We start from the raw sequence: 22,513 nt of genomic DNA on the forward strand, positions 1-22,513 counted from the left end.
GCAGTTTGGCGACATAACCGACTTCTGTGGGAAAACGCTCACCTTTGATAGCCACTGGCACACTGGAGAAGTGTTCTCTACACAGATGAATGCCGGTTTTAACTGTACCGGGCACATGGCAGAGAGCGTGAATGGCGTCATGTGGGCGAGCGGTTTGCTGATATCAACGTGGTGAACAGACTGCCCCATGGTGGTATGGGCAGGCATAAATGACGTACAACGAACACAATTGCATTTTATCAATGGCAATTTGAATGGACAAGATATACTGGGACGAGATCATGAGGCCCATGATCATGTCATGCTATTCACCACTATCAAATCAAATCAAATCAAAGTTTATTTATCACGTGCGCCGAATACAACAGGTGAAGTAGACGATACAGTGAAATGCTTACTTACAGGCTCTAACCAATAGTGCAAAAAAGGTATTAGGTGAACAATATGTAAGTAAAGAAATAAAACAACAGTAAAAAATACAGGCTATATACAGTAGCGAGGCTATAAAAGTAGCGAGGCTACATACAGACACCGTTAGTCAGGCTGATTGAGGTGGTATGTACATGTAGATATGGTTAAAGTGACTATGCATACAGTGGGGCAAAAAAGTATTTAGTCAGCCACCAATTGTGCAAGTTCTCCCACTTAAAAAGATTAGAGAGGCCTGTAATGTTCATCATAGGTACACTTCAACTATGAAAGACAAAATGAGAAAAAAAAATCCAGAAAATCACATTGTAGGATTTTTAATGAATTTATTTGCAAATTATGGTGGAAAATAAGTATTTGGTCACCTACAAACAAGCAAGATTTCTGGCTCTCACAGACCTGTAACTTTTTCTTTAAGAGGCTCCTCTGTCCTCCACTCGTTACCTGTATGTGAACTTATAAGTTCCGCTCCTTGAAAGTGGCAGCTCTACCCTTTAGCTCAGTGCGGATGTTGCCTGTAATCCATGGCTTCTGGTTGGGGTATGTATGTACAGGCACTGTGGGGATGACATCATCGTGTTGATGAAGCCAATTACTGATGTGGTGTACTTTTCAATGCCATCGGAGTAATCCCGGAACATATTCCAGTCTGTGCTAGCAAAACAGTCCAGTAGTTTAGCATCTGCTTCATCTGACATTTATTTTATTGATCTAGTCACTGATGCTTCCTGCTTTAATTTTTGCTTGTAACATGCTGACAACATGATGACAAATATTTGGAGATGTGCTTTACCTTGTTAAGTGTCATTTCAAATTAAATTATTAATTAAAATAATGGCATTGAGAAGACACTGGAGAAAAACATATTTCAGGCACAACAATCTGGTTTATTCATATTGGTGTAGTCCTATCCTTTCTGTTTTACAACATCGAGAGTGTGTGAAAGTGGAAAGGGGGCTTAAGGGGTAAGCTTCCTCAGATATTCTTGGAAACCTAAGAGGGTCAGCAAAGGTTGTAAACAGCAAGTGGCCGTTTTGTTGTTAATAAGACTGACTATTACATCACAGGTATAACATTTTCCACCCTATAGCCCACACCTATATTCTATCTTCCTATCATTTTCTAGTCTTATTGATATTTTTCTGTGAGATCTTGAGGGTCATTTGAACATCACAACATAATTAAAGATGCCCTCCAGGATCTTAAACACATTAACTTTGTAAGATAGTATATTAGGAATTGAATTTGTAACATATACCAATTGAACAGGATGTAACATATATGAAATGGATGACTTTGTACACAAAAAAAGGGGACCACTTTTGGCTCTTGAGCATCACTTCCGGCTGAAATCATACAAAAGTTAGAGAGTGCAATTTAACATTTTCTAGACATCACTGTACTTGTAGACTAACACCCCCTCCCACACACCCCCACTTTCTACAGTCAATAATTTCCATATTTGCGTCTTTCACACGAACCTCGTGCCTTCATTCCTTATTTTCCGTGATGATATCATGACTCCGTAGCCCTGCAGCTTGGGGGTTTAGAGAGATTGAGCCATCGAGTTACAGAGCGGGGGAGAAGGCTATCCAGTCTCCCAGCTGCATGCTCTCTAATAACCAAAGCCTCGGTGAAGAGAGGAGAGGGAGAGGGAGGGGGACTCAATAGGGAGGCAATGAAACGGACTCATCCGCGTAACTAGACACTACCAGTCCAGTTCAGTGTTCAGAGCATGCGAGAGCGTAGCTAGACCAACCGCATTCAGTTATATCTACAAAGGAATAGAGAGGGAGAAAATTGAAGTGTTCCAGCCTAGGGAGGCGGCGAGGAAAGGAGCAAGACATAGGCTACTGGCGGCTTTCGAGCGTCACGGGCATATACACCCCGTGTCCAGAATTTACGGCCATTCTTGGCATCAGCCTGTTGTACAAAATTGCGGATTTATAACTGAGTGAATTCGGGGATAGTCATCGACAGTCCTATCCTTCACAATGAAGAAAAACAATTCAGCTAAACGGGTAAGGTTTCGAAACGATGCAAGTGATGATCACTTCAGCTACAATGTAATAACGGGTTTCTGGTTAGCTGCTATTCCAGAGAATGTAACAAAAAGCTACAATGTAATAACGTGTTTCTGGTTAGCTGATATTCCAGAGAATGTAACAAAAAGCTACAATGTAACGAGTGTTGTATTTAATAAACACGTCAATGCTACTTGATACGTTACTGACTCAGTTACTTTATAGCCAAGTCTCAGTCCAAACTCCAAAGTGATGCATTTGTTAGACATGCTGATTTGCTTTATTTATTCATTGTCTAACTGGAGAATGTCCCCCACTATCTTAACTTGATTAACACAATTATATTTGACAAGAGATCTAGCAATGTAGAGTTCAAAAGTGTTGATGTAATGCTTGTTGTGGATGCTGTGAAAGACAAACGTTTTTAGGGAGTGCTCTTTTTGTGTATAACGGAATCATTTTAAAACGAGCTTTATTTTTGGAATGCTATTATCTAACGTGGTCGGTGTAGCCTAACTGAGATCATAAGATGGTGACAAAAACACTAGCCCAAGAAAAACGGTGCGCGCAAGGAATGTGACAGCATCTACATGACAAAGGAAATGACAGGGGGCTGAGTCGCCTCACAAAAAGACTCTCCTCATTTTCTTGTCTGTTCAGTCCCCCTTTCGAATCTAAACGAGGTGCTCTGGCAATTTCATGTCTTAACTGCTACTTTGTTGCTTTCGTTGAATATGCAGGGCCCGCAGGACACAAACCAGCACAACACGCAGCCAGACAAAATCGGTTGGATTCGCAAGTTCTGTGGCAAAGGGATATTTAGGGAGATCTGGAAAAATCGTTTTGTAATACTCAAAGGGGACCAACTTTACATTTCAGAGAAAGAGGTAAGTGACGCCTCTTCATTGAACAGCTGACATTTACACACCTTGACATTTTTTGGAGCATTGAACACATATATATTTTTTAAACTTTTCAAATGCAAACAGAACCAGCACATCTTATACACTAATTTTGGGGTACATTGTAATAGTCCTTGTTGAGCATCAACACTGTGAAATATAGGCTACTTTATGACATCATACTGTGGTTTATAAATGCCAGTATTTCCAGTCACAACATACAGTAAGTATATGGACGTGTTTAACCATGTGGCCATGTAGCAGTCTCAAGAGATACCCTAGACATGCTCTCCTCTGTTCTGGATCCACTCAGACTGATGGACCAAATCAGCAGCTCCAAAAGCTTTGTGTGTGTGTATTTGTGTGTGTGTGTTCAGGTTCACTTAAGGCTTCACATAAATCTCTGTATCCTCCCGCCAAGCCTCATCTATCATCCCTCTGGGGCTGGTGAGCCAACGAGTTCTGTCTTTTTCCCTCTCTCTCTCATTCTCTCTCCCTCACCCTGTCTGTCCGTCTGTCTGTCTGTCTGTCTGTCTGTCTGTCTGTCTGTCTGTCTGTCTGTCTGTCTGTGTCTCTTCCTCTCCTTCTCTCTCTCTGTCTCTCTCCTCTCTCTCTCTCTCTCCTTCTCTCTCTCTCTCTCTGTCTCTCTATGAGTCTCTCTCTCTCTCTGTCTCTCTATGAGTCTCTCTCTCTCTCTGTCTCTCTATGAGTCTCTCTCTCTCTGTCTCTCTGTCTCTCTCTCTCCTCTCTCTCTCTGTCTCTGTCTCTCTCTCTCCTTCTCTAACTCTCTCTGTCTCTATATGAGTCTCTCTCTCTGTCTCTCTCTCTGTCTCTCTCTCTCTCTCTCCTTCTCTCTCTCTCTCTGTCTCTCTATGAGTCTCTCTCTCTCTCCCTGTCAGCAACAAACCTGAGCTGCAGCACACCTTCCACCTCACTGGATACCCAACATTATAGATGAAAAAACTCCACTGTATGTCTGCTCTACACTATACTTCAGTTCTTTGACCTACAGTGTCTGTTATCATTGCAGTCAGACGTCAGTTAGAGTGCTCTGAATGGCTGAAGTCTGATTCATTACTCCTGTTAGTTGTCCACAGCAAAACAGCTTGACAGAAGATTAGAAAGTATCCCCATCTCAAATCTGCGCTCATAGAGTGTTTATTAATAGAGGTAGGAAGTCTCCAGAGACCTCTAGCACATCGGTCTAGCCTTCTGACAGAAGGAGTTGTCGGAGAGATAACCCTAGATGGTAATAAGGCGCGCAGTAACTGCTGTGGTCAGGCTCACTGAGAACAGAGAGCGTGCTCCAGGTATAGCTAGCTACGAGATAGCACAACAGCACCCGCATGGTTGTGGTGTTGCAATATTAAGGCCTTAATGAATGTTGTGGTAACCATAGAGACAGAGCCAGCCTGTGATGTGTCAGGGTGATTGCTCCAGATATTAAACAGAAGCAATAATGAGCCACATAGTCAGAGTCAATGTGGTGCTTGATACAAGGCAGAGGCAGTTTTAAACCGCTTAGCTGAGAGTTACAGGGAATTTAATAGAAACGCACATGTACGCACGCGCGCACACACACACACACACACACACACACACACACACACACACACACACACACACACACACACACACACACACACACACACACACACACACACACACACACACACACACACACTGCGATCGGGCACTGACAGTTCTCTTGCTGGGCTTGCTTTAGAGTTGCAGGGTATTAGTATTCTGCCAAGCTCAGCTGAAGCTTACAGGAGGATGTGTTGGCAGCTTCTAAGGGACCACTTTAACACCTTACTCCAGTTGTAAACAGAACTCCAGGGATCACAGTGGAATCTGACAGACACTGAAGATTCCAAACTGTGATCTAATCAATCCTAACATAATCACAGCTTTGAGGGAAACTAACCTTTGAGAGTTGAATATCAATGCATATGTGGCAAAGAAATGCCTTCCAGGGTTTTGGTCACTTGAAGAGGTCACCAAGCTTATCAATGTAGTGCCCTTTTCAGTCATTTGTCACAGAATGATAAATAAAACCACCCAGAGCTAAGTACCCCAAAATAACTAACCTTAGGAGACAAGGGCAAAGGAAAGCTTCCCTTTGGAAACCCCACCAGATAGAACATTAGCTTTTATCATTGTCAGATAAAATGGTGAATTCATGATCATTTCCCATTGACATTCTGTCATGCGGCATGTTAAGGTGGGTGACGTCAGTGCAGCTCTTATATTCACCCACCAAGCCTTCACTTGAGTTGACTGTCATGACTTATTAAGTGTCAGCAGTCCTGAGAGAGATTTTTACCATGGAGGGAGCATGAGTCACAGGTCTCGTCTGTAATCAACCTGCAAGCCCCCTTTCCCTACACCTTTCCAAGGGTCTTTATAGACTGATGGCTGTAAACAATATGGCTGGAACTCTATGCAGACAACAGGTTTGCCAAATCCTATTCTTTCAGATCTGTAACTGATGACCCTGTGCAACAAGTAGCTTGGGTCCATATCAAGTGGCTAGCAGGTAGGTCTAAAGTCTATGGTCAACAAAGAAAGTGCCTTCCTTGACTTTTCAAGTGGGTTTTAGGGCCAAATGTCAACCCAGCATTATTTGTCAAGACAGTGCGGGCATGAGGTCAGGTTTCATGGAGATCTGAGAGGAAAAGCCTCCCCGTAGTTGGGACAGCTGTGAGGAGCGAGCTCTGGCAAGTGGGAGAGCTCTGATTTCACCTCGCTGACCAACCTGTTCCAGCCTGACATCTGTCATGTTCTGATTCAGTCTCTGTCCACTTTCACTATGATGTCTGGTGTGTTTCACTACACTCTTTACATACCTAACCACATTCCCGTTTCCCAATTCACTATGATGCTTATACTGTCCTCAACCAAAGAGACAACTAACTGGCAGATATGAGCCATGGACATATTGACTGAATTAGTTCCTTCTTCTGAGTGTTGTTCTTTGCCCAAATAAGGAAGATGTTTCTTCCCTGTGGGGTATTTTGAAACAGTCTTTGTCTCTGTTCTGCTTTGTGTGTTAGAGGGTTATTGGTCAGAGCACCAAACAGTACTTCCTCTCAGAAACTGACCGCATAACCTTCTACAAGACTTGGAGGGATTTTAAGAGCACTTGTGCAAAAGACAATAGCCTAGGTAACACCAGCACACAATAAACTTTAGTCCATGACGTTTATCAAATCAAATCAAATGTTATTGTCACATCGAATACAACCACGAAATGCTTAGTTACAAGCCAACAATTCAAAGTTTTCAAAAAGTAAGTAAGAAAAATGTGCAAAATAACTAAATTAAAAAGAGTAACACAATAAAATAACAATAAAGTGGCCATATAGAAAGGGGTACTGGTACAGAGTCAATGTGCAGGGGTACAGGTTAGTCAAGGTCATTGAGGTAATATGTTCATGTAGGTAGGAGAAAGTGACTATGCATAGAAAATAAACAGAGAGTAACAGCAGTGTATGTGTATGTGTGGCGTCAATATGCATGTGTGTATGTGTTTTGTGTGTGTGTGTGTGTGTGTGTGTGTGTGTGTTGGAGTGTCAGTGTAGTATGTGTGAGTGTGTGGTTAGAGTCCAGTGAGTGTACATGGAGCCTGTGAGTGTACATGGAGCCTGTGAGTGTACATGGAGCCTGTGAGTGTACATGGAGCCTGTGAGTGTACATGGATCCTGTGAGTGTACATGGAGCCTGTGAGTGTACATGGAGCCTGTGAGTGTACATGGAGCCTGTGAGTGTACATGGAGCCTGTGAGTGTACATGGAGCCTGTGAGTGTACATGGAGCCTGTGAGTGTACATGGAGCCTGTGAGTGTACATGGAGCCTGTGAGTGTACATGGAGCCTGTGAGTGTACATGGAGCCTGTGAGTGTACATGGAGCCTGTGCAAAAGATTCAGTGCAAAACATGTGAATAAACAATAACAAAAGGTGGTAAATGTAAATAGTCCGGGTGGCCATTTTATTAACTGTTCAGCAGTCTTATGGCTTGGGGGTAGAAGCTGTTTAGAAGCCTCTTAGACCTAGACTTGGCGCCCCGGTACCGCTTGCCGTGCGGTAGCAGAGAGAACAGTCTATGACTTGGGTGGCTTGGGACTTTGACCATTTTCCTCTGACACCGCCTGGTGTAGAGGTCCTAGATGGCAGGGAGCTCGGCCCCAGTGATGTACTGGGCCATAAGCACTACCCTCTTTAGTGTCTTGTAGTCGGATGCAGAGCAGTTACCATACCAGCGGCGATGGATGCTCTTGTTGGTGCAGCTGTAGAACTTTCTGAGGATCTGTGCTCCCATGCCAAGTCTTTTCAGCCTCCTGAGACAGAATAGGCGTTGTCGTGTCCTCTTCACGACAGTGTTGGTGTGTTTGGACCATGATAGGTCCTTAGCAATGTTCCCTCTAGCAGCTCCCCTGGGGCTGCTGCGTTGAAGAAATATCATCTTGCGCAGAGAAGCATAAAATTGAACTTCACTCAACTTTCTAGAGATAACACTATCAATGTTTCCCTTTACTGTGGGAATTGTGATCGAATCAACGCAATATTAGCCACTTTCAATGCAACATACCGAAACAAAATTAACAATGCAAGACTTAGTATGCAAAACTAACTATGCAAGAGATTTTGTTATAGGCAGAACGCATCAGAGTAGGATTCTATTACATTGACCAGCACGACTCAGGCCCGTACTCTACACACACCGGTGCCCCAAAACCAATCAGAGCTGCAGTAGGCCTATATGCAAATAGATCAATCCATATAAGGATCTGTGCCATTCACATTGAACTGGACTGTTTTTACAGCATGAGCGGTCATCAGTAGATGAGCTTGTTTTGAGATCAAAGCGAGAGCTACATCTACCGAGGTGTGCACATTTGGACATTTGTTCATATCCTTTGCTAGTTAGTGAGTTAATAGTCCAGTTTTAGATCATCAATGGGGGGAGTTATTGCTTCCTACAAAAGCACAAAAGCTTTGCATTTTGAAAAGCGAGTCAGGAAAGGAGTTTTTTCTTGTCTTAAAGGGGCAGTGTTGTGGCCATTAGGCAGAGGGGAGCATCATTTGTCTGATTCTCTGTAATAATGGTATGGGAATAATAATGCATTTTATTTTGTTAACTGGTTTCTTGCAACAAACTACACAACTACATTTTCAGTCACCTCCTTGTCTGAAGGACAACTGGATAAACAGGTTAATGTCAAGCCCTGCATGTTTTTATCAAAAGTCAAAAGTCATGGAATGTCGGCCTATGTTGAACACCACACATTGGCTGAACGATAGAACAGCCATTCCCATGTTCAAATGTAATGGGATGCATTTTTCCCTTGTTTCTGATGATAGGCCACTCTGGTAGGTCTACATTATGATCAAATAGCCACAGTAGACTACTTGGCCACCGTTAAAACTAACTTAAAGCGGGTACAGCCTCAGTGTTTACAGTAAACGTGCACCAGAAGTAACATTGGAACATTGTTCCTTAGTGATGTGGACACCAAGAAGCTCTCGACCTGCTCCACTACTGCCCTGTCAATGTGAATGGGGGTATGCTCGGCCCTCGTTTTGCTCTTTGTCTTGCTCACGTTGAGGGAGAGGTTGTTCTCCTGGCGCCACACTGCCAGGTCTCTGAGGTCTTATTCTATTGGCTTGATGAGGTCTTATTCTATTGGGTTGATGACGTCTTATTCTATTGGCTTGATGAGGTCTTATTCTATTGGGTTGATGAGGTCTTATTCTATTGGCTTGATGAGGTCTTATTCTATTGGGTTGATGAGGTCTTATTGTATTGGGTTGATGAGGTCTTATTCTATTGGGTTGATGAGGTCTTATTCTATTGGGTTGATGAGGTTTTAGTCCATTGGGTTGATGAGGTCTTATTCTATTGGGTTGATGAGGTCTTATTCTATTGGGTTGATGAGGTCTTATTCTATTGGGTTGATGAGGTCTTATTGTATTGGGTTGATGAGGTCTTATTCTATTGGGTTGATGAGGTCTTAGTCCATTGGGTTGCACACACACCTCTTTTGTTTGATTTGTGAGTTATCAAGTCATGTCTGGCAGTGTTTCACCTAAGCCGATAACCTCATTGCCCAGTGGGTTTCTGAAACGCTCTGCACATGATTTGCTATCTTGAAGGGGAGCATGTGCTACAGGCTCCCATCCAGTTTGTCTTCTCAACACTGCTAAGCACTAGATCCATTTTGAGAGCGTTTTCAGCCCACAGCCCCACACTATACTTTCTGCTTCCTCATTGGTATCATCATACTTCCTAACTAAAGGCTGCAGTGTTTATTTGCACTAGTTTCTCTTCCTGGACCTGTTCTTATTGAGTCAGTCAAGGGGATGGTATGAGGGAAAGTAGTGTGAGAAAGATCGTCTGTTTGAATTTTAGATGAGCCTGATCAGTTCCAGAACGGGTGGATTTCACTTCACAACCACAGCTTTTCTTCTATTGGCTTCTCATGCCAGGCTATAGCACACTGGGGGTCAGCTCTGGCTTCTCATGCCAGGCTATAACACGCTGGGGGTCAGCTCTGGCTTCTCATGCCAGGCTATAGCACGCTGGGGGTCAGCTCTGGCTTCTCATGCCAGGCTATAGCACGCTGGGGGTCAGCTCTGGCTTCTCATGCCAGGCTATAACACGCTGGGGGTCAGCTCTGGCTTCTCATGCCAGGCTATAGCACACTGGGGGTCAGCTCTGTCTTCTCATGCCAGGCTATAGCACGCTGGGGGTCAGCTCTGGCTTCTCATGCCAGGCTATAGCACGCTGGGGGTCAGCTCTGGCTTCTCATGCCAGGCTATAGCACGCTGGGGGTCAGCTATGTCTTCTCATGCCAGGCTATAGCACACTGGGGGTCAGCTCTGGCTTCTCATGCCAGGCTATAGCACGTTGGGGAAAGTGTGTCATTGGGAGTGGGCCTTTTAGTTTTGTAGCATAGCAATGACATAAACAACATGCACACAAACACATGTTAGTGAGTAAAGCCAACAATGTCTATTGACGTCTGTTTGTCCTCTTCTCCATTTCTCTCTCTCTCTCTCTCTCTCTCTCTTTGATTGGACAGAGGTAATTCAATCTGGATGATTGTTTAATCCCCAGGCCTCTCTCTCTCTCTCTCTCTCTCTCTCTCTCTCTCTCTCTCTCTCTCTCTCTATCTCTCTCTCTCTCTCTCTCTCTGCTCTCTCTCTGCTTTCTCTCTCTCTCTCTGCCCTCTCTCAGCTCTCTCTCTCTGCTCTCTCTATCTCTGCTCTCTATCTGCTCTCTCTGATCTCTCTATCTCTGCTCTCCCTATCTCTGCTCTCCCTATCTCTGCTCTCTCTGCTCTCTCTATCTCTGCTCTCTCTATCTCGGCTCTCTCTCTCTGCTCTCTCTCTGCTCTCTGTCTCTGCTCCCTGTTCTCTCTGCTCTCTCTATCTCTGCTCTTTCTATCTCGCCTCTCTCTCTCTGCTCTCTCTCTGCTCTCTCTCTCTGCTCCCTGTTCTCTCTGCCCTCTCTATCTCTGCTCTCTCTATCTCTGATATCTCTCTCTGTTCTCTCTCTTTCTCTGCACTCTCGCTAACTCTACCTCTATCTCCCTTCCCTCTCTGTCTACGTCTATCTGCCTTCCCTCTCTGTCTACCTCTACCTCCCTTCCCTCTCTGTCTACCTCTACCTCCCTTCCCTCTCTGTCTACCTCTACCTCCCTTCCCTCTCTGTCTACCTCTACCTCCCTTCCCTCTCCATCTGTGTTCTGAATGGGAGTGGTGGGTCTGTGCTAGTGAGCCTCCAGCTGCCCATCAGGAGGGTGAGGGGAGTAGTGGGTTAGATGAGGATGGGCTGCTAGTTTCCATGCCAACCTATAGAATGTCTCCAAAGCCTGGCACGGGGCAGACCATAAGTCCTCATCCTCCCTCCGGAAAGATGCCATGCTGAACGTAATCATGGGCTGGACTCAAGATGTGAATGAGATGAACAGAAACCCCTCTGTGTCTGGTAATAATAATAGTTTGGTGGGGGCTTGTATGTGTCCTATTTCACACATGTCCAAGTGGGTATTATATACCTGTGGGAATTGGAAGTGTATTTTTTGCATATCCCACCTCCCCTGAGACACCCTCGGAGAGTGGGGTCACGGCCAGGGTCAGCCATTATCAGCGGTGACCTTTGGAGCAATTAGGGTTAAGTGCCTTGCTTAAGGGAACATCAACAGATTTTTCACCTCATCGGCTCAGGGATTCAAACCCGGGACTTTTCTTACTGCCCCAACGCTACAATCGCTAGGCTGCCTGCCGCCCAGATGCGTATGTTATGGTCGTGCTGCTTGTGCATTTTGGACTCACCCCTTGTTACAAAGACGCAGGGTTGTTGAATCCAGCAGACTGTTTAGGGGACTGGTATTGAGTCAAGGATGAACACAAATGAGGAGCCTTCCATTTTAAAGGTGGATAGCAAAGGCTAGTTTATAGTGACACCTCAATGCCTAGGTGTTCCACGTGTTCTAGAAGACAGGGTGGAGGGGGGCATGACTCATTAAAGCAGTGGTCCAAACGGCCTGATTCCAGTGCTGCTGGACTTTTAGCGTTTGCATCAGGGCCATTCAACTCTGGCAGGGAGGATGATGATGGAGTCAAACGGCTGGAAACGCTCAGTACTCTTTTTCTCATTTGAATGTATTTCGGTCCCACTCCAGCCTTGCTGAAATGCTATGTCAACTCACACATTATCCACTGACTGGGGGAGTTGTGGTAAGAGCAATGTAACAAGACTAAATGATCTTTCAATGAAAAAGGGTTTGTGGGGGGGTTGGAATATGGAGAAGAGTTTGAAGGCTCCTGCCTAGATGGGACACATCTCACCTACTGTATACACTCAGAATGTTGTTGTCAAGATCAAAACGAGGTTGGATGGGAGATGAATGGTTGTAGCTCAGAATGTTGTTGTCAAGATCAAAACGAGGTTGGATGGGAGATGAATAGTTGTAGCTCAGAGTGTTTTGCTGCAGAAACAGTAATGATATAAAGTAGGCCAGAGTAAGAGCAGTGTTTCCCACACCATGACTGAGGCGGGCCTCCGTTGGTTCCAACACAACAGGCTGGTGCAGTAGGTAATGGATAAGCATGGCCAGAGTAATGAGCCAAACAGAAAAAAGCTTGTAAAGTGAATTTCAATTTTGGATTGATGGGAAGTGTGGGATGAGGATGATTAGAAGAAAGGATTGGAACAGGTTGGATTAGAGGCCCAGCATTAGATGATATCAGAATGATCTCACACGTACAGTAGAAATACTTCCAGTATGTTATGACTCCCTGTCAGCTGCCTCTGACTCATCCCTGTAAGGGATCCTATTAGGCCCTGCAGGTCCTCCTATTGAACATTACCTCTTATACATTTCACTACTATACAGCAGTGAATCAATGGAACCAACCCAAGGGTTTACCAGCGTTGCCATTAGCCAGTTGTTTCCTCGTGTATGTCAGTGTATGACCAGATTTATCACAATGGCACATCAAACAGTGTGTTCCTGTGTGGGTGAGAAGGGTTGCGTTTGGAGAGGACCATCATTACCTGCTATTGTAATCTCCAACTGAGCTTAGCCAAAGAGGAGCAGGAAGTTGCTCTCTAAATATGACACAGGTTATTTGCATGGCTTGGTTCAGACAGGCTTCACACTTTGAATGAACAAATCAATAAAAATGTGTTAATGTCTAGTTCTAGAACCACGGCAACGGCACCCTATGTGTCCATTCCACTTCCTCACGGTGAGACTACGGGACCAAATCTGACCTCACTATTTGCATTAAGACTCATAATTAGGGTTATACAGTCAGAGGGTCAGGTTCTCACCATGATCAGTAGCCTAATCTACTACTCACTCCCTCCGGTGTTAGTAGCACCCAACTGAAATAAAGGTTGAGGTGATTTAGGAATTATAAACAATTCATTCAAAACTGTCAGAGAGTGTTTTTGGCTTTTGACACCATAATCATTTGAACCTTCATCACCCTGTCTGTGGCTGTAACTGTCACTAACTGGCTGAGTTCTCCTGAGACCTACACGACTGAAGTGACAAGACGGTGTTATGTGGGGAGACCAAGATTCTCTACCACCTAGTAGAATGCACTCAACCACTGTTTTTAAAGGAAGTAGTACAAGAGTCAACCGTAGAGACAAGGGCTTGTTATGTCCGTCTACATGTGAGAATACACTTCCTCTATTTTTGTGAATGTGTTACCTGTTGCTACAAGTTGGTGTCACTTGGCTGTGGATTGACACGGACAATTATCTACTTCTATTATGTGGTAAACATCTGCATGGACTGGATGGGTGAAGCTGTATAGAGATGGTTCCATCTAGCATCTCAAAAGGCTCAGGGGAGTTTTCCTTCTATTATGTGTTAAACATCTGCATGGTCTGGATGGGTGAAGCTGTATAGAGATGGTTCCACCTAGCATCTCAATAGGCTCAGGGGAGTTTTCCTTCTATTATGTGTTAAACATCTGCATGGACTGGATGGGTGAAGCTGTATAGAGATGGTTCCATCTAGCATCTCAATAGGCTCAGGGGAGTTTTCCTTCTATTATGTGTTAAAAATCTGCATGGACTGGATGGGTGAAGATATATAGAGATGGTTCCACCTAGCATCTCAATAGGCTCAGGGGAGTTTTCCTTCTATTGCTTTTACCCATTACCTTCATCTCTGCAAACACTGATGTGATGGTGTCGACGAGGCTAGTGGCTGTTTTCAGTCCAGGCATGGCTTTAGGAACCTCACCCGGTATGAGCACTGTGTCTGAGAAGCCATCACTCAGTTGATCCACACTGAAGGAGAGGGGCTGTGACTCACATGAACACGGTGACTCATACTGCTGATGTAGGATGACATTTGTTTTCTCACATAATGTAGACACAGAATGGATCGTGCTGGCACAATTTTCAGTGTAATTTATATAGACATACTGTATATTAGAAACTGAGGTGTTGGGAGTTATTAACATAATGTAGACACAGAATGGATCGTCCTGGCACAATTCTCAGTGTAATTTATATAGACATACTGTATATTAGAAACTGAGGTGTTGGGAGTTATTAACACTTGAACATTATGAAAGTGTGTTGAAAATTCCCTTCATTTTTTAATGCAGAATTAGGTTTGTTCCTAACACAGTGAATACAGAACGCCACACAACATGGACAGAGTGTCTTCATTCCTTTAGTTTGTCCTAAATTCAGTAAGAGCTGGGAGTGGGCATTGGTCAATATCCTAACCTGACAAAGGAGAAAGAAAGAGAGAGTGAGGGAGATAAAGAGAGACGGAAGTCCGCCTCGTGGGTTCTATACTGCTTTTCCTTTTCAAGCACTGAGGAAACTAATCTGTCACGCTGTTCGTTTCTCCGTGCTCACGTGGCGTCTCATTCCATTCTGCCTCTGAAACAAGGGAGTTCTCCAAACATTGGATGTTTTTTTCTGGAGCAGCTGTGTTTTTCTCTTCAAAACCACAGTCAACGGTTGGCTCTCCCGCCCCCTGCCTCCCTCCCTGTCCTCACCTGTTCCTCTGTCGAACCAGAGCCAGAGACCGCTGCCAAGTCGTGGCTATGGGAGCATGGGAGGGGGCACAGGGGGTGTTACTGAGGCTATTTCTGTATCTTTGATATCACCAGTGCATGTTGCCATGCTCCCATCCCTCCCACCTCACTGATAGCCTCCCAACGCTACTCCATGCTCCCATCCCTCCCACCTCACTGATAGCCTCCCAACGCTACTCCATGCTCCCATCCCTCCCACCTCACTGATAGCCTCCCAACGCTACTCCATGCTCCCATCCCTCCCACCTCACTGATAGCCTCCCAACGCTACTCCATGCTCCCATCCCTCCTACCTCACTGATAGCCTCCTAACGCTACTCCATGCTCCCATCCCTCCCACTACCCTGATAGCCTCCCAACGCTACTCCATGCTCCCATCCCTCCCACCTCACTGATAGCCTCCCAACGCTACTCCATGCTCCCATCCCTCCCACCTCACTGATAGCCTCCCAACGCTACTCCATGCTCCCATCCCTCCCACCTCACTGATAGCCTCCCAACGCTACTCCATGCTCCCATCTCTCCCACCTCACTGATAGCCTCCCAACGCTACTCCATGCTCCCAACCCTCCCACCTCACTGATAGCCTCCCAACGCTACTCCATCCTCCCATCCCTCCCACCTCACTGATAGCCTCCCAACGCTACTCCATGCTCCCATCCCTCCCACCTCACTGATAGCCTCCCAACGCTACTCCATGCTCCCATCACTCCCACCTCCCTGATAGCCTCCCAACGCTACTCCATGCTCCCATCCCTACCACTACCCTGCGCTACTCCATGCTCCCATCCCTCCCACCTCCCTGATAGCCTCCCAACGCTACTCCATGCTCCCATCCCTCCCACCTCACTGATAGCCTCCCAACGCTACTCCATGCTCCCATCCCTCCCACCTCACTGATAGCCTCCCAACGCTACTCCATGCTCCCATCCCTCCCACCTCCCTGATAGCCTCCCAACGCTACTCCATGCTCCCATCCCTCCCATCCCTCCCACTACCCTGCGCTACTCCATGCAACTCTAATGACATGTGCCCATACTGTATACCTTCTGGTGATCTGATCTTTCTGGAGAAGGGAGATTGAGAGTGTGTGGATTCACGTTATAGTGCCTGAATGCTCATCATTTATTAATGTAGTAGTTAGAGATGCTCACTGAATCTGGTGGGCATATTGATCTGTACAGATGTGGCTGAAACTTTTTGGATGTTCTAGAGCAGTGGTTCCCAAACTTTTTATAGTCCCGTACCCCTTCAAACATTCGACCTCCAGCTGCGTACCCCCTCTAGCACCAGGGTCAGCACACTCTCAAATGTTGTTTTTTTGGGGGAGAAATAGAGGAATAAAAATGGGGAGAATTGTGGATAAAAATGGGGAGTATGGTGGATAAAATGAATGGGACAGAGTAGAGAACAAGAAAATACAAAGAGAGAGCGTAATTGAGAATGAGAGTGAGCAAAAGAGAAAGTGAACGAGAGAAAGAGAAACAGAGAGAGATTGATCGATCAAGAGAGAAAACGGAAGGAAGAGAAAAGGAGAGAGAGCGAGGTAGAGTGAGTAAGTGGACTGGAGGCAGGGCATGTAATTGGACTGGAGGCAGGGCATGTAAGTGGACTGGAGGCAGGGCATGTAAGTGGACTGGAGGCAGGGCATGTAAGTGGACTGGAGGCAGAGCATGTAAGTGGACTGGAGGCAGGGCATGTAAGTGGACTGGAGGCAGGGCATGTAAGTGGACTGGAGGCAGAGCATGTAAGTGGACTGGAGGCAGGGCATGTAAGTGGACTGGAGGCAGGGCAGGAAAGGGATAACCAATCCAGTTGTTTGTGTCATCCGTTTCGGGAAGGTATCTGCGTAATTTCACACCCAACTCACTCAGGTGATTCGCTATATGACCTGTGTGTTGTCCTTGTTAATGCAGACAGAGAAGAGCTCTTCTTAATCACAGCCTCAATTTTGTCTCACACATTGAATTTAGTTGATGAGAGTCCCTATAATCCTAGATTCAGATCATTCAGCCTAGAAAAAACATCACCCAGATAGGCCAGTCGTGTGAGAAACTCGTCATCATGCAAGCGGTCAGACAAGTGAAAATTATGGTCAGTAAAGAAAACTTTAAGCTCGTCTCTCAATTTAAAAAAACTTGTCAATACTTTGCCCCTTGATAACCAGCGCACTTCTGTATGTTTTAAAAACATGACATGGTCACATCCCATATCATTGCATAGTGCAGAAAATACAGGGGCCTTGCTTTAACAAAGTTAACCATTTTCACTGTAAGTGTCCAAAACATATTTCAAGCTGTCAGGCATTCCTATGGCAGCAAGAGCCTCTCGGTGCATGCTGCAGTGTACCCAAGAGCCTCTCGGTGGATGCTGCAGTGTACCCAAGAGCCTCTCGGTGGATGCTGCAGTGTACCCAAGAGCCTCTCGGTGCATGCTGCAGTGTACCCAAGAGCCTCTCGATGCATGCTGCAGTGTACCCAAGAGCCTCTCGGTGGGTGCTGCAGTGTACCCAAGAGCCTCTCGGTGCATGCTGCAGTGTACCCAAGAGCCTCTCGGTGCATGCTGCAGTGTACCCAAGAGCCTCTCGGTGCATGCTGCAGTGTACCCAAGAGCCTCTCGGTGGATGCTGCAGTGTACCCAAGAGCCTCTCAGTGCATGCTGCAGTGTACCCAAGAGCCTCTCGGTGGATGCTGCAGTGTACCCAAGTGGGGTCGGGAGCAAATGCTTGCACGCGCGTTACCACTCCACTATGTCTCCCTGTCATGGCTTTTGCACCATCAGTACAGATACCAACACATCTTGACCACCAAAGTCCATTTGATGTCACAAAGCTGTGCCAGGCACGCCACATCTGTTGACACATCCAGCTATAATGCATAGAATTCACTGGCTTGTATGCGAAGCAGTAATTGTTTCAAAACATCTCTTACAATGTCACTGATGTGTTGTGAAACAGTTGTTTGATGAAAACATTGTCTGTATACTTTTTTTTGCCTTTTTTTGGCCAGCATTGTCCCAGCCATATCCACGGCAAAAGCGAGAATTAAGTCCTCCACAATAGTATGGGGCTTGCCTGTCCTAGCCACTCAGTAGCTTACCATATAAGACACTTCTAGCCCCTTCTTATTAATGGTATCTGTTGCTTTTATACATGTCTTACTACTCGAAAGTCATCTTTATTCTCGCTCAAAAAACTCCTGTGGCTTATTTTTCAAATTGGCATGTTTTGTTTCTATATGTCTGCGCAAGAGTGAAGGTTTCATCGAGTTGTGAGATAGTACTTTTGCACATATAACACACTGTGGCTGTGGAAAGGCACTATTCCCAATATAAGTGAACCCCAAATCAATGTAGTTCTCATCATATTTGTGCCTCTTAGATGGTCCAACGTCCCTGTCCCTAGAATTACTGATGCTAGTGTTGGATGTGCTCGTGGAAGCAGAACAACTTGTGTTGTCGGCAGGTGCAGATGTAGTACTGCTGGTAGTAGCAGTACTACCAGTAGAGCTGCTATGTGTCTCTATGGACACGGGCCTTACTTTTGTTAACCATATATCAATATTTGGAGCAAACGGAATGAGCAGCGTTTGGCTACATACAGACCGTTAGTGGAATCCCCATGAGAGAGTAACGGTTAATGTGATTGGATGTTAATTATTTGACTAGGCTACCTGTCTTTGACATTGTGTTGTTATTTCGATGAACACTAGATGGTTTAATTGTATTTTTGGCAGTGAAACGAGGCCACTCAGGCAAGAAAAAAAACTCACCCAAATATATAGCCCCGTTGGAAAATATAAATATACTTTTTAAAATGTGAATCACTGTTTGAAAATGTGAATCACATAAATATACTTTTTTAAATGTGAATCACTGTTTGAAAATGTGAATCACATAAATATATTTTTTTAAATGTGAATCACTGTTTGAAAATGTGAATCACATAAATATACTTTTTAAAATGTGAATCACTGTTTGAAAATGTGAATCACATAAATATATTTTTTAAAATGTGAATCATTGTTTGAAAATGTGAATCACATAAATATATTTAAAAAAATGTGAATCACTGTTTGAAAATGTGAATCACATAAATAGATTTTTTTAAATGTGAATCACTGTTTGAAAATGTGAATCACATAAATATACTTTTTAAAATGCGAATCCCAGTTTTATTTGGCGTACCCCGACGGCATTGCATACCCCAGTTTGGGAAAACCTGTTCTAGAGAATCTCCCCTGGAAGCAGCTGGTGTGAAACAGAATCCATGTGTGTGTCCTCATAAACCATGATTTACATAGACACTGGGCCAGAGAGCTTAAAGGGTCCCTACATTTTAGAGGCGATGATACCATGAATGCACATCGTCACTGTCATCATCCTCGATTGATCACTCTTTCAGTCAAGATTAGTCTTGCATCAGGTGTTGGTTGAAGTCAGGATTCTCCTGGGATTAATATATAAAAAATACAACAACACCTATACAGGGGACTATAATGTTCCCCTGGGGAGATGAATGCACCAATTACAGGGCTAGCCTCATAGGCTCCACCTCCACCCAGTACCATGAGGTGATCCTCTGTAACTCTATCAGTAGCTTGTAACACCAGGCGAGGGGGTTCCTTTCTTGGGGCCATCAGTAAATCACTCTGCATAAAAGCTTCTTCTCAGTGGCATATATTGTTATATATTATGTGGAATAATGCTTGTAAATACACAGATGGAAAATGCATGATTCCATCATGTACAGTCAAGATGCAGGGAATTCAGTTTTTTCAACCCAAACACTGGCCCTTTAACCTGAAGGGAACTCACCCTATGAGTGATTATAGGGTATTGGCTGCACTTTGGTGAAACTAGGGATGGTGATTAGTGGTTACATGATACATAATCTGATGTGTTTCAGGCCTGCTTGTGACCTCACAGATATACTTTATACCACTGGAAAACATACATGATCATGAGTGGTAGAAGAGAGATCCACAATATGCTGTTTTTTTCATTCATCATTATCATTGGGGGATATTTTGGAGGGGCCTCATCCTTTTAGAAAGTGTTACCTTGAAAAGGGATGCCCCTACTTTATTCTCAATGCAATACATAAGAGCTGTTAATTATTCCCCACACCCCCCCAATCCGCAACGGAAAAAGTCCCCCGTAGTTTTGTCGGCACAGCACGTCCTCAGCCAAAATTAGCACCGGCATCTTTTGTGTGGCGAGCACTTGGGTTTCTCCTTCTCGTTGAGGGTCTATGTATAGCCAGGGCCAAGCCTTGGAATAACTGAATGCTACAAAGAGCCTCCAACAAAGCCGGACAAGATGGCGTTTTGATATCCGTTTCTTCCTAGGCAGGTATCAGGGCCACCGAACACAGTGCTTGTTGTTTTTCCACCTCTGGAGTTTAATGGCTGGTCTTGAAACAGGGCCTCCTTCACAAAAGAGTCCAAACCAAGCTTGACGAGGGGACAATGTGTTCTCCATGTTCCTTGGTGAGCAGATATGGGCTCCAAGCTTAACAAACACACTGTTTGGTTATCGCCTACTTGTGACGCGTCACGTGAGCAGAGTCCGGCTCAGGTTCTGGCTCTGTTGAGGCTACATCAGATAGGCTTCTCCTCAGAGGATACCCTGGTCTGTCTTGATGCTAGCCGAGGTCACCTAGCCTCAATGAGTCTCCTCCTGCCCTGATCCCCAAACCCAACTGAAATAGTATTAATATATATCCTGTTCTGATCCCCAAACCCAACTGAAACAGTATTAATATATATCCTGTTCTGACCACTAAACCCATCTGAAACAGTATTAATATACAGGTATCTCCTGTCCTGACCACTAAATCCAACTGAAACAGCATTAATATATCTCCTGTTCTGACCACTAAACCCATCTGAAACAGTATTAATATATCTCCTGTTCTGACCACTAAACCCATCTGAAACAGTATTAATATATCTCCTGTCCTGACCACTAAACCCATCTGAACCAATATTAATATATCTCCTGTTCTGACCCCTAAACCCATCTGAACCAGTATTAATATATCTCCTGTCCTGACCACTAAACCCATCTGACACAGTATTAATATATCTCCTGTCCTGACCACTAAACCCAACTGAACCAGTATTATGTGACACTCCCTCCTCTCTCCCATTCTATCCAGTAGGTTCAGACATTGCTGTCTTGCAATATGCTGCCTTTGAGTTCTAAGAAGAGTGACGATGTTGGCCTGACCACTGCGTTCTGGAGGCACCTCTGAGAGGGAAGAAGAGTGTAGAGTCAGTTGACTGGACTAGCGTTGGCATTGCCCTGCTGCCTATCTTGTCCTGCTGTCTCCCAGGTCCAGCCTTACATCCAGCCATGCGTGTGTCCTACAGCTTCTGCACAGTTTGGTCAGTCTCTATCCTGCTCCACTAATGGAAATTGATTGCCACTTAGCGAGGGCCTAGTTGTGCTGAGGGATCAAGTGACGTCAGCGCAGGTCCTGCTGTGAGCTGGGAACCAGTTGAGAGAGGCTTTCTGACAGTAAACCAACCAGGGTGATGTTTGAGGCAAAGCACGGTCACACCATGTCTGGTCTTCTCCCTTCTGAAATCATACAGTGGACAGTACATGGTGTCTCTCCACTCAACCACAGGAAGTCATAGAAGATGACAAGGTGACAGAGTCCTGTGACTTAAAGGTGTCAGAATGAATGTGACAAGATTAGCTTTTTCATCAGTAGAAGAGAGAGGAAAGAACTGGTGTCTGTGGATAGACAGTATGGTGGATAGACAGTGTTGTGGATAGACAGTATGGTGGATAGACAGTATGGTGGATAGACAGTGTGGTGGATAGACAGTATGGTGGATAGACAGTGTGGTGGGTAGATAGTATGGTGGATAGACAGTATGGTGGATAGACCGTATGGTGGATAGACAGTATAGACAGTGTGGTGGGTAGATAGTATGGTGGATAGACAGTATGGTGGATAGACAGTGTGGTGGATAGACAGTGTGGTGGATAGACAGTTTGGTGGATAGACAGTATGGTGGATAGACAGTATGGTGGATAGACAGTGTGGTGGGTAGATAGTATGGTGGTTAGACAGTATGGTGGATAGACCGTATGGTGGATAGACAGTGTGGTGGATAGACAGTTTGGTGGATAGACAGTATGGTGGATAGACAGTGTGGTGGATAGACAGTTAGGTGGATAGACAGTTTGGTGGATAGACATTGTGGTGGATAGACAGTATGGTGGATAGACAGTGTGGTGGATAGACAGTGTGGTGGATAGACAGTGTGGTGGATAGACAGTATGGTGGATAGACAGTGTGGTGGATAGACAGTGTGGTGGATAGACAGTACGGTGGGTAGACAGTGTGGTGGATTGACAGTTTGGTGGGTAGACAGTATGGGAAATAGACAGTGTGGTGGATATACATTATGGTGGATAGACAGTATGATGCATACAGTCTGTGGTTATCAGTCCCAGACACTGTCACAGAGAAAGAGGAAGACAGACTCAAGTCTGGCTTTGTGGCTCTGAGCTCCAACATCACATTGGCTCAGGGCCCCCCCTCCCTGATGAGTAGT

General features: G+C 45.0%; 1 protein-coding gene across 1 annotated transcript in view; it reads left to right on the forward strand.

Moving 5' to 3' along the window:
• Positions 1 to 2,057: 2,057 nt before the first annotated feature.
• Positions 2,058 to 22,513, forward strand: part of LOC139404860 (pleckstrin homology domain-containing family O member 1-like) — a 29,868-nt gene continuing 9,412 nt past the window's right edge. Inside the window, exons 1-2 of the mRNA XM_071147393.1 lie at positions 2,058 to 2,450; positions 3,194 to 3,340. Of these exons, the coding sequence (XP_071003494.1) occupies positions 2,424 to 2,450; positions 3,194 to 3,340 (174 nt within the window). The 5' untranslated portion in view covers positions 2,058 to 2,423. The remainder of the gene's footprint in view (positions 2,451 to 3,193; positions 3,341 to 22,513) is intronic.

Source organism: Oncorhynchus clarkii, unplaced genomic scaffold (assembly GCF_045791955.1).
Source record: "Oncorhynchus clarkii lewisi isolate Uvic-CL-2024 unplaced genomic scaffold, UVic_Ocla_1.0 unplaced_contig_10960_pilon_pilon, whole genome shotgun sequence".
In the NCBI taxonomy this organism is placed as follows: Eukaryota; Metazoa; Chordata; class Actinopteri; order Salmoniformes; family Salmonidae; genus Oncorhynchus; species Oncorhynchus clarkii.